This window comes from Sphaeramia orbicularis, chromosome 17 (genome assembly GCF_902148855.1).
Source record: "Sphaeramia orbicularis chromosome 17, fSphaOr1.1, whole genome shotgun sequence".
Lineage (NCBI taxonomy): Eukaryota > Metazoa > Chordata > Actinopteri > Kurtiformes > Apogonidae > Sphaeramia > Sphaeramia orbicularis.
This window is the reverse complement of record NC_043973.1, coordinates 6819497-6834484: the sequence shown is the minus strand read 5'-3', so window position 1 is coordinate 6834484 and position 14988 is coordinate 6819497. Positions and strand designations below refer to the sequence as shown.

Below are 14988 nucleotides of genomic sequence, written 5' to 3'. Positions count from 1 at the left end.
AGCACATCTCCGATGGAGCATCTTCTCAAAAGACACCCAGAATGGAGCGGAGGACCCAAGATAAAATAAAATTAATGTAACGCAAATCAGTGAGATGAACATTAATGTACCTTACTAACATAATGTTAGCCCTGCAGAGGGCTAGGTTTCTGTTCATTATGGCTACTGTCAAATGTGTGGCTAGTTTATTACGATTGTGACAAGCACAGATTTAGGCAGCAAGCCGTGCACCCGTGATTTGCATGGTTAATTTCCCAAAAGCACAACCAAAATGATGCACGGGTTGGTGAAAGTTTTCTCTTACTGTGTCACGGCCTAATTTTAGCAAAATCCAAATATTTTTTGCGGAAATGAAGCGAATCATCCATTAACTGGACGTGTGTGTGTGTGTGTGTGTGTGTGTGATTGTGCGTGTGTGTGTCTATGTGTGGGGGTTATAGGTTATGAGACAGACAGATAAGGTGGGGGGGGCATTGCCTTGATTCTCCTAAAGACAGCAGAAATGTGTAAACTGTTCATGCATGGACTCGTTCCAAGTTCCCATCAAATGTTCTTGATTCTTATATGCCACAACACATTCCTGTTATGTCTAAATTGTAAATTCTGAAACTTACAGCTGCCAAGTTCAGTTGCACAACAAAAGGCAACGTTTATGCCTTTTTTAAAAATTTATTTATTAATGCCTTATATTTTTGATACTCACAAGGAATACTAAATTGAAAGTAATTAAATTTTATTCATGTTATTTGCATTTTATTTATTTGTTTATTAGGCCCGAGCTGAGTAAAGCCGGCGCAGGACCTATTGAGTCTGCAGTGGGCGCATGGGGACGAAATCGCCAGTGACGCGGTCGCCTTTCGCCACTGTCGCCACTCTCACACATATTCACATTCACGGACTGAGACCTTTCTGAAGATGTATATGACCTGTGCACAAATCGCATATTTACACCTGCTCAGAATGAATGGGAGTCAATGGGACACGCCCACTCGGGGTCAGTCATGTGGGTGTAAGTGCACGACACGTGACATCTGACCCCACAGACATGTGGGGGAGCTCGAGAGCTTTCAAATAAGGTCAAATATGTGGTTACCATAGAAACGGCTCTATCGTTCCTGCTCAGATTATTATTTTTTTAATTAATTTTTTAGGCCTGAGCCGAGTTAAGCCGGCGCAGGGCCTATTGAGTCTGCAGTGGGCGCATGGGGATGAAATCGCCAGTGACGCGGTCACCTTTCGCCACTGTCGCCACTCTCACACATATTCACATCCACGGGACTGAGACCTTTCTGAAGATGTATATGACATGCACAAATCGCATATTTACACCTGCCCTGAATGAATGGGAGTCAATGGGCCACGCCCACTCGGGGTCGGTCACATGTGTGTAAGTGCACGACACGTGACATCTGACCCCACAGACATGTGGGGGAGCTCGAGACCTTTCAAATAAGGTCACATATGTGGTTGCCACAGAAACGGCTATATTGTTCTTGCTCAGATTCTTAATATTATTGTTATTTATTTTTTTAGGCCGAGCCGAGGTAAAGCCGGCGCAGGGCCTATTGAGTCTGCAGTGGGCGCATGGGGACGAAATTGCCAGTGACGCAGTCGCCTTTCGCCACTGTCCGCCACTCTCACACATATTCATATTCACGGCACTGAGACCTTTCCGATGATGTATATGACATGCACAAATCGCATATTTACACCTGTCCTGAATGAATGGGAGTCAATGGGCCACGCCCACTCGGGGTCGGTCACATGTGTGTAAGTGCACGACACGTGACATCTGACCCAACAGACATGTGGGGGAGCTCGAGACCTTTCAAATAAGGTCAAATATGTGGTTGCCACAGAAACGGCTATATTGTTCTTGCTCAGATTCTTAATATTATTTTTTATTTATTTTTTTTAGGCCCGAGCCGAGTAAAGCCGGCGCAGGACCTATTGAGTCTGCAGTGGGCGCATGGGGACAAATTGCCAGTGACGCGGTCGCCTTTCGCCACTGTCGCCACTCTCACACATACTCACATTCCCGGCACTGAGACCTTTCCGAAGATGTACATGACATGTGCACAAATCACATATTTACACCTGCTCAGAATGAATGGGAGTCAATGGGCCACGCCCAGTCGGAGTCAGTCACGTGGGTGTAAGTGCATGACACATGACATCTGACCCCACAGACATGTGGGGTAGCTCAACAGCTTTCAAATAAGGTCAGATATGTGGTTGCCATAGTAACGGCTATATTGTTCTTGCTCAGATTATTATTATTATTATTATTATTATTTTTATTTTTTTTTAGGCCCGAGCCGAGTAAAGCTGGCGCAGGGCCTATTGAGTCTGCAGTGGGTGCATGGGGACGAAATCACCAGTGACGCGGTTGGCTTTTGCCACTGTCGCCACTCTCACACATATTCACGTTCATGGCACTGAGACCTTTCCGATGATGTACATGACATGTTCACAAATCGCATATTTACACCTGCTCAGAATGAATGGGAGTCAGTGGGCCACGCCCAGTCGGAGTCAGTCACGTGGGTTTAAGTGCATGACACGTGACATCTGACCCCACAGACATGTGGGGGAGCTCAACAGCTTTCAAATAAGGCCAAATATGTGGTTGCCATAGAAACGGCTATATTGTTCATGCTCAGATTCTTATTATTTTTTTAAATTAGGCCCGAGCCGAGTAAAGCCGGCGCACGGCCTATTGAGTCTGCAGTGGGCGCATGGGGACGAAATTGCCAGTGACGCGGTCACCTTTCGCCACTGTCGCCACTCACACACATATTCACATTCACGGCACTGAGACCTTTCCGAAGATGTACGACGTGTGCACAAATCGCATATTTACACCTGCTCTGAATGAATGGGAGTCAATGGGCCACGCCCACTCGGGGTCAGTCACGTGGGTGTAAGTCCACGACACGTGACATCTGACCCCACAGACATGTGGGGGAGCTTGAGATCTTTCAAATAAGGCCAAATATGTGGTTGCCATAGAAACGGCTATATTGTTCTTGCTCAGATTCTTTTTTTTTTTTTTTTTTTCGGGACCGAGCCGAAAGGTAAGGCCCTCTCACACAGTGAGAGGTCTTGCCTGCAAGCAAGGCCCTATAGTTTTTCGTTCCTTTTGATATTATTATTTTCCTGATGCCACTTTGACCTGGATTTTGACCCCCTAAACATGCTCAAAAACTCACCAAATTTGGCACACATGTCAGGCCTGGCGAAAATTTGATAAAATGTAAAAATTAACCCCGTAGGTGCCAAAATGAGCTCTCTAGCGCCCCCTACATTGTGCCAGACGTCAATCTCACAGGCCTACACCCATTCATCTGGAAAATTTGAAATTTGGCTCCATAGCACCCCCTACAAATTTAATTTTACTAAAAAAATTTTCAGCTGGGACATACGATCACCTATTTGGCTCAAATTTGAATCAGTTGCCAATCTCCCAGGCCTACACCCATTTGTCAGGAGACATTGAAAATTCACACAATAGTGCCCCTTACAAATTTACCTTTACAAAAACTGCATCAGTTCGGACATATGAACTTTGGCTCAACTTTGAGTAGTACATCTCGCAGGCCTACACCCATTCAATGGAAGAAATTTAATTTCAGCTGCATAGCGCCCCGTACAGATTTACTTATACAAAACTTTATTTAGTTCGGACATACGAACAAAGATTTGCCTCAAAATTTGAATCAGTTGTCAATCTCCCAGGCCTACACCCATTCATCAGAAGACATTGAAATTTTGTGCTAGAGCGCCACCTGCTGAACAATGGACATGTTTGTACTGGACTTGCCCGTGGTGAGGGCCTTTAGATGCTGCTTGCGGCTTTAATTTGTGTTTGCAATTGCCTCTCTGGAAATGTTTCTAGGCAAGAAAATACATTTTGTTGTATATGCACAATACGAATGTAAGAAATAAAACTGTTCATTATCAAAAGGAAAAAAAAGGAAACCAATTGGTCCTTCATTATTAAGTTAATTTCCTTATTCCCTCTTGTGTATTTAGAATTGCTCTTTAACCAAGCAAAAATAAGTTTTATCTGATTGCTCGATTAATCAAAGGAATTTACAGTAGAATATTCAAATACTAAAATGTTTGATAGCTGCAGCCCTACATAGTATCATCAACTTGATAAGGCTTGTCTGACCAAATTTCAGCTGGACATGTGCAACCTCGTAGGAAAAGTACATCAAAAATGTAAGAGGGCCTTCCTGTTACCACTAGGTAGTGATATGGGTCATATTCAATACTGTTCATTCAGGGCAGGACTATTCTCAAATACGTGAAGTTTGGTGCTGATCAGACAAAAAAGGACAGAGATATAACAGTTTCATTTTTCATGGTGAGACATCAAAATTTGCCACTCCGCCCAGACCATGAAAATGGCCAGAAGCCCAGTCTTTATGCAACTTTTTATCGACAACCTCTTTAGACTTAACTGACCAAGTTTAAAGTCAATTGAGTTAAATCCCCTAGGAGTTTGATCAAATACACTCTGAGGAAATCACCAAAAATGGCCACAAAATTCAAAATGGCAGACTTCCTGATGGTCTGACATCATGGACGCAATGTTGTCAAGTTACCAAGTAACTTTACAAGTTGAGAAGTTGCCTGTTTCAATTAAATTACACCTTAATGTTATATATAAGTAGGTGTGTCAGTAACAGGTGAGCCTGCTATGTGGGCTTTAGATCACAGCAAGATGCCCTGCTCAGACTGGTTTTCAAAGCTTCTGGTATGTAATTAAGTTTTTTTCAAAGATGAACTGGAGAGATTTTGACCTCACAAAACAATGTGTAGCATTTTAAAAGAAGTTATAAACCAATTATGGTGGAAATTTTGCAGAAAAGAATGCAAAAATAACAGTTTTATGCATTATTCAACACCACACTCCTCATTCTGCTCTTTTCATCATGTGCAGGAGCTTCCTTTTCATTTTTCAATCTTATGTGCAGGATAAAACTTTCTGATGAAATTACAATTTTTTTACAACTGGAAGCAAGAAATTATCTTTACTGAATGTGTACTCGCTACTTATCAGGTATCCCTAACTAAAAGCCTGTCATTAAATTCTGGTTCTTGGTCATTTAGAGAATTATATACATATATCAGAGAACATGTATTTGATTGAACTTGTGGTTCTTTTTCTTTTTGTGGTAAGGCCTGATTTCTATACACTCACACCATATTCATAGCTCTCCAATGATGTATTGGTAAGGCCCTAAATATTATCACCAGGGATATAGAAATACTTCCTGGCGTATTTTGTTTGGCAACTGTGGCTTTTGATCTTGTTACAATCAGCAGCAGCAATTCTTTTGTATTCAATATAAATCACCTTCAGCGACAGATGATACATAAACATACAGTTATCTTGCTGTATTATGTAACAGACATCTAAACACCTAAATTAATACTTATATTTCATACTGTAGTTTCTTTTGGTTATGTAATAAAAAGACCTGGGGTTGACAGGCCTTTAACAAAACTTGAAACTCACTATTGCTGTTTCCTGTGTTGTGTTTCAGGTCCATTATCCAGATGTGGAAAGAGTGGAGTGGTTGAATAGGTACCACAAATGCTTTTTTCTTTTTTGTACAAACACATTGCTGTCAGCCCATTAGCCTGCAGTTATAGACATGTAGTGCAGAGTATGTTAAGGTGTTTGTGTTATGTAGTGAATGTGAAAATGAACCGTTACCTCCTCTGTCTGCTATTGCCACTGAAAATAAATGAGTGGAGAAACCAGGTCAATTGGAAAAGCTGGTCAGTGTGACGTGTTGTTGCCTGAGCTCATTACTATTCATGAGCTCGCCCAGGTGAGACTGCACCCACAGCATTCATCTAACTCAGTGACAGTTTTTGTTCGCAGCAGGGATGGCTGAATGTCAACATTCTTGTGTGCCATGCTTGGACAGAACTTCAACAATGCACATGTTGCCCAAGAACCCAGAGTTGAGGATCAAATGGCTTCAGTTTGTTTTTGGAACAATGCCACAACACTATAATTCAAAATTAACTCTCTGTTCCTCACATTTTGAAGAGAGTGACTTCATCAACTTTGGTGAATTCAGCAGAGGCTTTGGAATAAAGTTACTGTGGAAGCCTGGAGCAGTACCATCGTGGCAGTCTACTGAAAAGCCAGGCTCTCATTGGGTACCTGTTAGCCAATCAGAGTCAAGCAGATTAGCATATTGAATATTCTTGAGACCCTGCAACCCTAATGGGGCAAATTGAGCAAAGTCTTCCAGCAGGCTTACTATACCACATAAGAATGGCTTGAAACTTGGTAACCAAGGCATTTTTTCCCCCAAAAAATGTTCCAATGTTGCACTGTAAAACCCGATGAATTGAGTTTGAGGAAAACTGTTTGAGGAAACCGACTACCTTAAACCATCTAAGTTGATTAACTCAAATCATTTTTAGCTCGAAATAATATTTAAATTGAGTATAAGGAACTTAATGTTTTCTATGAATTCAATTTTACTATATAGAACTGTAGTTATTCCAATAAGTGTGTTGAACCGAATTTTTTCAGTTATTTGTACTCATACACTAGAGTTTGATTTTTTTAAAATAAAGTAACGCTAACTCATATTTAGTACAGTCTTATACATAACCATGAGGTTGTGAGACAATAGTTATATTCTTCCTGACCCCTGAGATAGTTTTAACAGAGGAAGTGTATTTGTGACGCACTTCTAATTAGAAGGGTGGACATTTGCTCTGCATTTCATTCATGACATGTACTGCAAAGTCTTCCCTTTTCACTTTAATGTGATACTTTCACAGCAACAAACAGGAAAGGCATTGTTCTGCCTACAGATTTGACTAATGGTGTCACATTAACAAAAATAAAAATAAACATAAAAAGGCCAATAAACATTGTAAAACAGACACATTAACCTAAACTAGACAATTTCCACACGCGGAAATCGTGAGAGGGGCTCGGGGGGCGGGGGCGGGGGGCATGCCGTCGGTTCCATTCTGAGGTCGTTAACGACAACAGGTCCCGCTCGCGATCGCAAGGTCACGTCCACGTCCAGGCCAAGCGGCGCACAGCCGAGGCAAATTTCCGGGACCGCTAGATGGCGCTATGAATCGGATTCAGTATTGCTGTGTCATATTGTTCGAGGCAGGAACAACATCAACCAGGTCAAGTTTGGTGCTGATCGGACAAAATATTACTGAGTTACTGTGCGGGACCACTAGGTGGCAGTGCTCAGCCAGATTCAGTATTATTTCATTCAGGGAAGTCGTAACAACAACCAGGTCAAGTTTGGTGGAGATCGGACAAAAAATGACAGAGTTACCATGCGGGACCGCTAGGTGGCAGTATGAGTCTAATTCAGTATTATTTCATTCAGTCAGTATTTACACCTTGCCCCCTCCCCCCTTCTTAAATTCTACCTATACCCCTGCACCAATGTAATTTGACATCTGCCAAGGGCCTTACCCACCAACACAATGGCTATATCACAGGGCTAACATCATGATTTAACCAGTGGCGGCTGCTCGTCTTTCAGACAGGGGAAGCTCATTGTCGGCTTGCATCAAAAAAAAAAAAAAAAAGTCAAGTTATTTAAACATAAATTTGGTCCTCCGTCCCTTTTTCAGACAATGCTCAGTGACCTTATTGGACCAAGTAGGCGTCTTTTCCAGGGACTGGACCAGTGTCCTCTGTATGTCCAGCAGAGCTAGGCTGCTTAGATTGCCTTGGCCCATTGTGTTGGAGTGTAAGACTTAAGCCTTTTTAAACAAGAGATGCTCCTTTCACTCCGACCTAGCGACAGTTTGATTGATTTAACTATCTACAAAACGATATTAAACTCGAAGAAATGATTAAATTATGTAACTGAAACAAGAAAACACTGAAATTATGTTAAATTGAAACAAGGAAGTACAATGAGTGTGTTTTATTTACAGTGCAAGAAATGAACGAGTAATTTCGTAGTGGTTTCTCTCTCGATTTCACAGCAGAATGCGCGACGGTATTAAACTGAACTGTGTCAGTGAAGGAGCAGCTCTCAAACTAGCTGTCAATCAAACGGGATTCAGCCTTTCAACTGATCCTCCAATCAGCACGTGAGATTCTGGCGTCCGGCCCGGCCAAGCTCCGCCCACAAGCTCCATTCACCCCCAGAGACGCCCGGTGTCCGGGGGCGGGACAACATCGTGGCATTTATCCAATTACCGTCCAGTTTTGAGGCAATGAAAAAAACTGTTCCACTCAGTCCCATTGAAGCCCAGAGACGCCCGGTGTCTGCGGACAAATGCACTGAGCAGAGATGGAATGAGAAAACAGAGACACGGGAATGGAGGAGAAGTGAACAACATCCAGTCTGTTGGTTTGTGATAAAACTGATTCTGAACAAACTCATCTGTGAGATGAACGTGTTCCAACACATTTGCAGTCAATGAAATGTCAACACAACCGAACATATTTAACCGTTTAATTTTCGTAATTTTAGGGGAAGCCGGGCTTCCCTTGCAGTCTATGAGAAATCGCCACTGGATTTAACCATATTGGGAGAGCCATACTATGGTGTAAAGTTTTCTCCATCAAATCAATCAATCAATCAATCAATCAATCAGTAATATCTATGCAAAATACATTTTAATATAATGTTTATGTGTATGTGTATTTATATGTTGTATATATTGTAAAAAAAAAAGTGTATGATATTGATAATTGAAATTTAAAAAATTACTTGATATTTAATTTTTATTAAATATTATTTATTTAATTTGATATTTACTTTTGTTGTCCATCTGTGACGTTGCCATTTGCAAGGTGATGTTTGTCAAAACCCTTGCTTATTAGGTATGATAAAATATTTTTTTCCTCTATACCCTCTATTTTACAACCTAAAAATTGGTTAAAGGTTTACACTGAATACATTTTAGGATGATGAAGTCATAGAAACTTCTGAGAACTTTGTTATTCTTGCAAAAAATAGACATAAATTTTTGTCCATCCGTGATGCAGTAGTTATTGATATTTTTTATTTAGAAATATTTGAAACTAAATTTGGCCCTTGAGTATGTTTAAGATGGCATTTAGACCTTCGAATTATGTGTAATATTTGTCTTAAACTTATCTGGTTCAAAAGTTATGAATGAAAAGTAGTAGGCTGTCCATCTGTGACGCCCTTGACCTCACGCTTAGTAGTAGTTTTTTCCCTTAGTTTTTATGATTAGAATTTCTGTGAGCCTAAATACAACATTTTCAATCTGACATATATATATATATATATATATATATATATCATGCCATTTCATCTTGTGTGTTTAAAAGTTTGTGTTCACCTTTCTTTGAAAAGAAGTTGGTCAGAACTTGACTTCCTTCATTTTGCCTTCTCTCCCTTTCTTTTCTTTCCTTTCTTTTCTGAAATCCTGACTTAGTTTTTTAAAACTGTGACATCATGATAAGATTTCTTCTATCATAGAGATGAAACGAGTCACCGTAGTCTAACAAGCAATGTGTGTTTCTCAAACTCTGTGTGGAGTGAACCATTTTGCGCTTTTCTCAAAGGGTGTTCACAGAGCAGTGACAGCAGTCTGTGCTTTTATGGAATACAATAATATACCAATTTATAAAATCTAATGCGTGAAGCTTCCATATAGGTCCATATTTATCATATAATTTAGTTGAACAACAAGAAAAAAAAAGCTTTACAAAAAAAATCTTAACTTCCCATGGGCCCCCCTCCCCTTGGGCCCCCCACAGCTGTGTAGGTTAACAGCCCTGATCAATGGCTGTGCCAATGACCCTTAATAGACATGTCGTTGCCACAGTGATGTTCAGGCTGTTAGGGGGAAGTGGGCTCAGAAGACACAGACAGGCAGAAAGAGCTCTGGAATAGGTCTGAAACATCTGCTCATTACGGAAAAACCATAAAAGATAGGTGAAAACTAAAATGATCATGACTGGCACGAAGAGCTCTGGAACACAAAAATGTGTTTTTCTTCCTTGTACTGTGAGAAATGTCAGAGTTACAGGAGTGTAAAAACAGTCAACTTATCTTTCACTTTAGAAAGAGCTAGGTCTTCAAACTTAGGTTCATATGAAGCCCAGGAACTGTGACTACATTTTGGAAAGAATCATTGCCTCCTATGTATCGTTTGGTCCGGGAGTATGAGTTATCCACAAAATTTTGAGGTGATTTTCAGCTGTTCTCACACGCTAATGAGATTGGTATGCCAGGAATGCGTGCTCTGTTTTGGTGTTTTCTGACAAATCTGACACTTTTCTGAGACCCATCTATCAAAAAGTGTAAACCTCATCCTCAAACAAGGTACATTTCTGTGGAGATGACAAAAATGCCTGCGTTTTAAAGTTTAAATGAAGTCTGTAGGTCAAAGTATGGCAAAGCAGTAGCAGTCAGAAACAAGGGGACTTTTGTGGCTGATTTTTTCCTCTCCCCATTCATTTCTATGGGACTTTTTTTGCATGTTTTTTGCCAATAACTCTGCGAAAAATCAATGAATATCTACCTTGAGTCATAGCACACTATTCCAATGAAACCGCACATTTTGATATCTTAATTGCAGGGGTCCTCCCAGCGCATTAGGCTGTATTAATCGGCGAAATCTTGTCCGGAAGATGAAGAACTAGACAATTTCCACACGCGGAAATCGTGAGAGGGGCTCGGGGGTCGGGGGGGGGGGGCGCACGCCGTCGGTTCCATCCGAGGTCGTTCACGACAACAGGTCCCGCTCGCGATCGCAAGGTCGCGTCCAGTCCAGGCCCAAGCGGCGCACAGCCGAGGCAAATTTCCGGGACCGCTAGATGGCGCTATGAATCGGATTCAATATCGCTGTGTCATTTTGTTCGAGGCAGGAACAACATCAACCAGGTCAAGTTTGGTGCTGATCGGACAAAAAATGACCAAGTTACCGTGCAGGACCACTAGGTGGCAGTGCTCAGCCAGATTCAGTATTATTTCATTCAGGGAAGTACTATCATACACCAGGTCAAGTCTGGTGGAGATCGGACCAAAAATGACCGAGTTACCATGCGGGACCACTAGGTGGCAGTGCTCAGCCAGATTCAGTATTATTTCATTCAGGGAAGTACTAACATACACCAGGTCAAATTTGGTGCTGATCAGATAAAAAATGACAGAGTTACCATGCGGGACCACTAGGTGGCAGCATCAGTCTAATTTAGTATCATTTCATTCAGTAAGTATTTACAGCTGCCCCCCTTCTTAAATTCTACCTCTACCCCTGCACCAATGGAATGTGACTCCAATGACCCTTAATGACCTGTCGTTGCCACGGTGACGTTCAGGCTGTTAGGGGGAGTGTGCTTGGAGTGTGCTCAGACTGCAGAGAGAAAGGCAGAAAGAGCTGTGGAATAGGTCCGAAACATCTGCTCATTACGGAAAAACCGACAAAGATAGGTGAAAACTAAAATGATCATGACGGGCACGAAGAGCTCAAGAACACACAGATGTGTTTTTCTTCCTTGTACTGTGAGAAATGTCAGAGTTACAGCAGTGTAAAACAGTCAACTCATCAGGAAAACAATCTGTTTGTATTGATTTGAATAGGGGAAGAGGAGGGGATAGCCTCCATTCTACTGCCTGCCATTTCACTTTAGAAAGAGCTAGGTCTTCAAACTTTGGTTCATATGAAGCCCAGGAACTGTGACTACATTTTTGGAAAGAATCATGTGCCTCCTATGTATCGTTTGGCCGGGAGGACGAGTTATCCACAAAATTTTGAGGTGATTTTCAGCTGTTCTCACACTTTAATGAGATTGGTATGCCAGGAATGTGTGCTCTGTTTTGGTGTTTTCTGACAAATCTGACCCTATTCTAAGACCCATCTATCAAAAACCGTAAACCTCATCCTCAAACAAGGTACATTTCTGCGGAGATGACAAAAATGCCTGCGTTTTAAAGTTTAAATGAAGTCTGTAGGTCAAAGTATGGTGAAGCAGTAGCCGTCAGAAAAAAGTGTTTTTTTGTGGCTGATTTTTTCTTCTCCCCATTCATTTCTATGGGATTTTTTTCGCATGTTTTTTGCCCATAACTCTGCGAAAAATTATTGAATCTCTACGAAAACAACATAGCACACTATTCCCGATGAAACCGCACATTTTGATATATTAATTGCAGGGGTCCTCCCAGCAGATTAGGCTGAATTAATCGGCGAAATCTTGTCCGGAAGATGAAGAATAATATGTGAAAGAGGCGCGAGCAACAACAATAGGTGCTCGGGCCCTAGGGCCCCGAGCCCCTAATAATATGTTTAAATGCACGGAAGAACAATAGGTGCTCGGGCCTAGGGCCCAGAGCCCCTAATAAACATAGACACAGACCGCTCTTGAACCCCTGCACATACAACAGAACACAAAGGGCCGGATCTATCAAAGGTTTGCGTGTATAAAAATGTGTGCACATGCAAAAAAATGTACAAACTGATTTACTAACAGTGCGCGATAAGGGTTGCGTCTTTCAAAGGTGCAAAATAGCATCCAGTTAGTATATTTGCCACAGTGAATATGCAATTTGGGGCGCTATTTTAAGTGCCTCTGTTTAACCACAAATAAAACTGGACTGTTCTAGTAGGCTTTTCCTGACATTTTTGTAGTCACATCTTACAGTACAACCCATGGTCCGCAGAGAGCTTCCAAAGCATCAGTGGGGTCACATTATTCAAAGGTATCAGTCAGAAGAAGGGTACAAAAGAGTTTCCAAGGCATTAAATGTACAGTGGAACATAGTAAAGACAGTCATCATCAAGTGGACAAAATATGGTACAACAGTAACTTTACTGAGAACTGGACATCCCTCCAAAACTGATGAAAAGACAAGAAGAAAACTGGTCACGGAGGCTGTCAAGAGGCCAACAGCAACATTGAAGGAGACGCAACAATTTGTAGCAAATACTTGCAGTATAGTACACATGACAACAGTCTCACATGTCTAGGCTATGGGGTAGGGTAGCAAGATGAAAGCTTTATCTTGTGAAGAAAAGCCTGGCTAATTTTTTTAAAGCATATATTCAATGTCCCAAACAAATTTGGGAAAATGTGTTATGGTTAGATGAAACCAAGGTGGAATTTTTTGACCATAATTCCAAAAGGTATATTTGGCGTAAACACAACACTGTTCATTACCAAAAGAACACCATACCTTCAGTGAAGCATGGTGGTGGCAGCATCATGCTTTGGGGCTGTTTCTCTTTAGTTGGATCTGGGGACTTAGACAAAGTGGAGGGAATGCTGAACAGTTCCAAATACCAGTTGGCACAAAACCTTCAGGCTTCTCCTAGAAAGCTGAAGATGAAGAGGAACTTCATCTTTTAGCACGACAGTGATCCAAAGCCCACGTCCAAATCAACAAGAGAATGGTTTCACCAGAAGAAGATGAAGGTTTTGGAATAGTCCAACCAGAATCCAGACCTGAGTTCAATTGAACATCTGTGGGGTGATCTGAAGAGGGCTATACACAGGAGATACCCTCACAGTCTGACAGATTTGGAGCATTTTTAATAAAGACAAGTGGGCAAATATGGCCACATCAAGATGTGCCATACTGATAGACTCCTACCCAAAAAGACTGAGTGCAGTAATAAAAGCCAAACACACCCTTAGTTTAAGGTGTGTATATTTATGCAACCAAGTTATTGTAAGTCCATCCATTGTCTTCCGCTTAACTGGACTACCTCTTGAAGCTCATCAAGAGAATGCCAAGAGTGTGCAAAACAGTCATCAGAGCTAAGGGTGGCTACTTTGAAGAAACTAGAATATAAGATATGTTTTCAGTTATTTCACACTTTTTTGTTAAGTACATAATTCCACATGTGTTCATTCATAGTTTTGATGCCTTCAGTGAGAATCTACAATGTAAATAGTCATGAAAATAAAGAAAATGCAAAGAATGAGAAGGTGTGTCCAAACTTTTGGCCTGTACTGTATATATATATGTATATATATATATATATATATATATATATATATATACACACACACACACACACACACACACACACACATATATATATATATATATATACACACACACACACACACACACACACATATATATATATATATATATATATATATATATATATATATACACACACACACACACACACACAGGGTGGGGAAGCAAAATTTACAATGAACATTTAGTTGTTTTTTTTCTCAGCAGGCACTACGTCCATTGTTTTGAAACCAAACATATACTGATGTCATAATCATACCTAACACTATATCCATACCTTTTCAGAAACTTTTGCCCATATGAGTAATCAGGAAAGCAAACATACCAAAGCTTTTATTAAAGCTCTCAAATCCAAAATCCTAAAGGATCCAACCAAATCCATGAGAAAAATGGCAATTGAACTTGAGGTAGACAACAAGACCGTTAGAAATGCAGTAAAATATGATTTGAAGTTAAATCTTACACAAGAACACCAAATCACTTGACAACAGGAACAAATCCACTTAGCAATTTTTGGGAGTCATGTTTATGGCTACCTCCTAGCCCAGATCTAAACCCTCTGGATTATGCTATTTGGGGCGTTTAAGAACATGCTACCAATAGAACATCACACAGCAATGTCGACTTTCTTAAAGATACTATTAAAGAAGAAGGGAGAAGTTGTCACCCGAATATTTGAGGAACACTTGCGCAAGTTTCAGAAAGCGTGTGAAGGCATTTATTGAGAAAGAAGGAGGACACATAGAATAAAAACATTTTCTATAATGTAAATTTTCTTGTGGCAAATAAATTCTCATGACTTTCAATAAACTAATTAGTCATACACTGTCTTTCAATCCCTGCCTCAAAATATTGTAAATTTTGCTTCCCCACCCTCTATATATTCTAGCTGCTCAGAGCCACAGCAAATGTTTGATATCTTTCAACATGACTAGATCTAATGTCTCAGCAGGACCTGGAAAAACTAGTCCATGCATTCATCTTCAGTCGGCTT

The 14988-nt window shown here is 40.8% G+C and overlaps 1 protein-coding gene across 5 annotated transcripts in view; it reads left to right on the top strand.

Annotated features, from left to right (window-relative positions):
- The window catches only part of esyt2a (extended synaptotagmin-like protein 2a), a 156057-nt gene that overhangs the window by 43109 nt on the left and 97960 nt on the right, over positions 1–14988 (top strand). For all 5 annotated transcript variants that reach the window (XM_030159732.1, XM_030159734.1, XM_030159733.1 and 2 more), the window contains exon 3: positions 5559–5598. In XM_030159732.1, coding sequence (XP_030015592.1) covers positions 5559–5598 — 40 coding nt within the window. The remainder of the gene's footprint in view (positions 1–5558; positions 5599–14988) is intronic.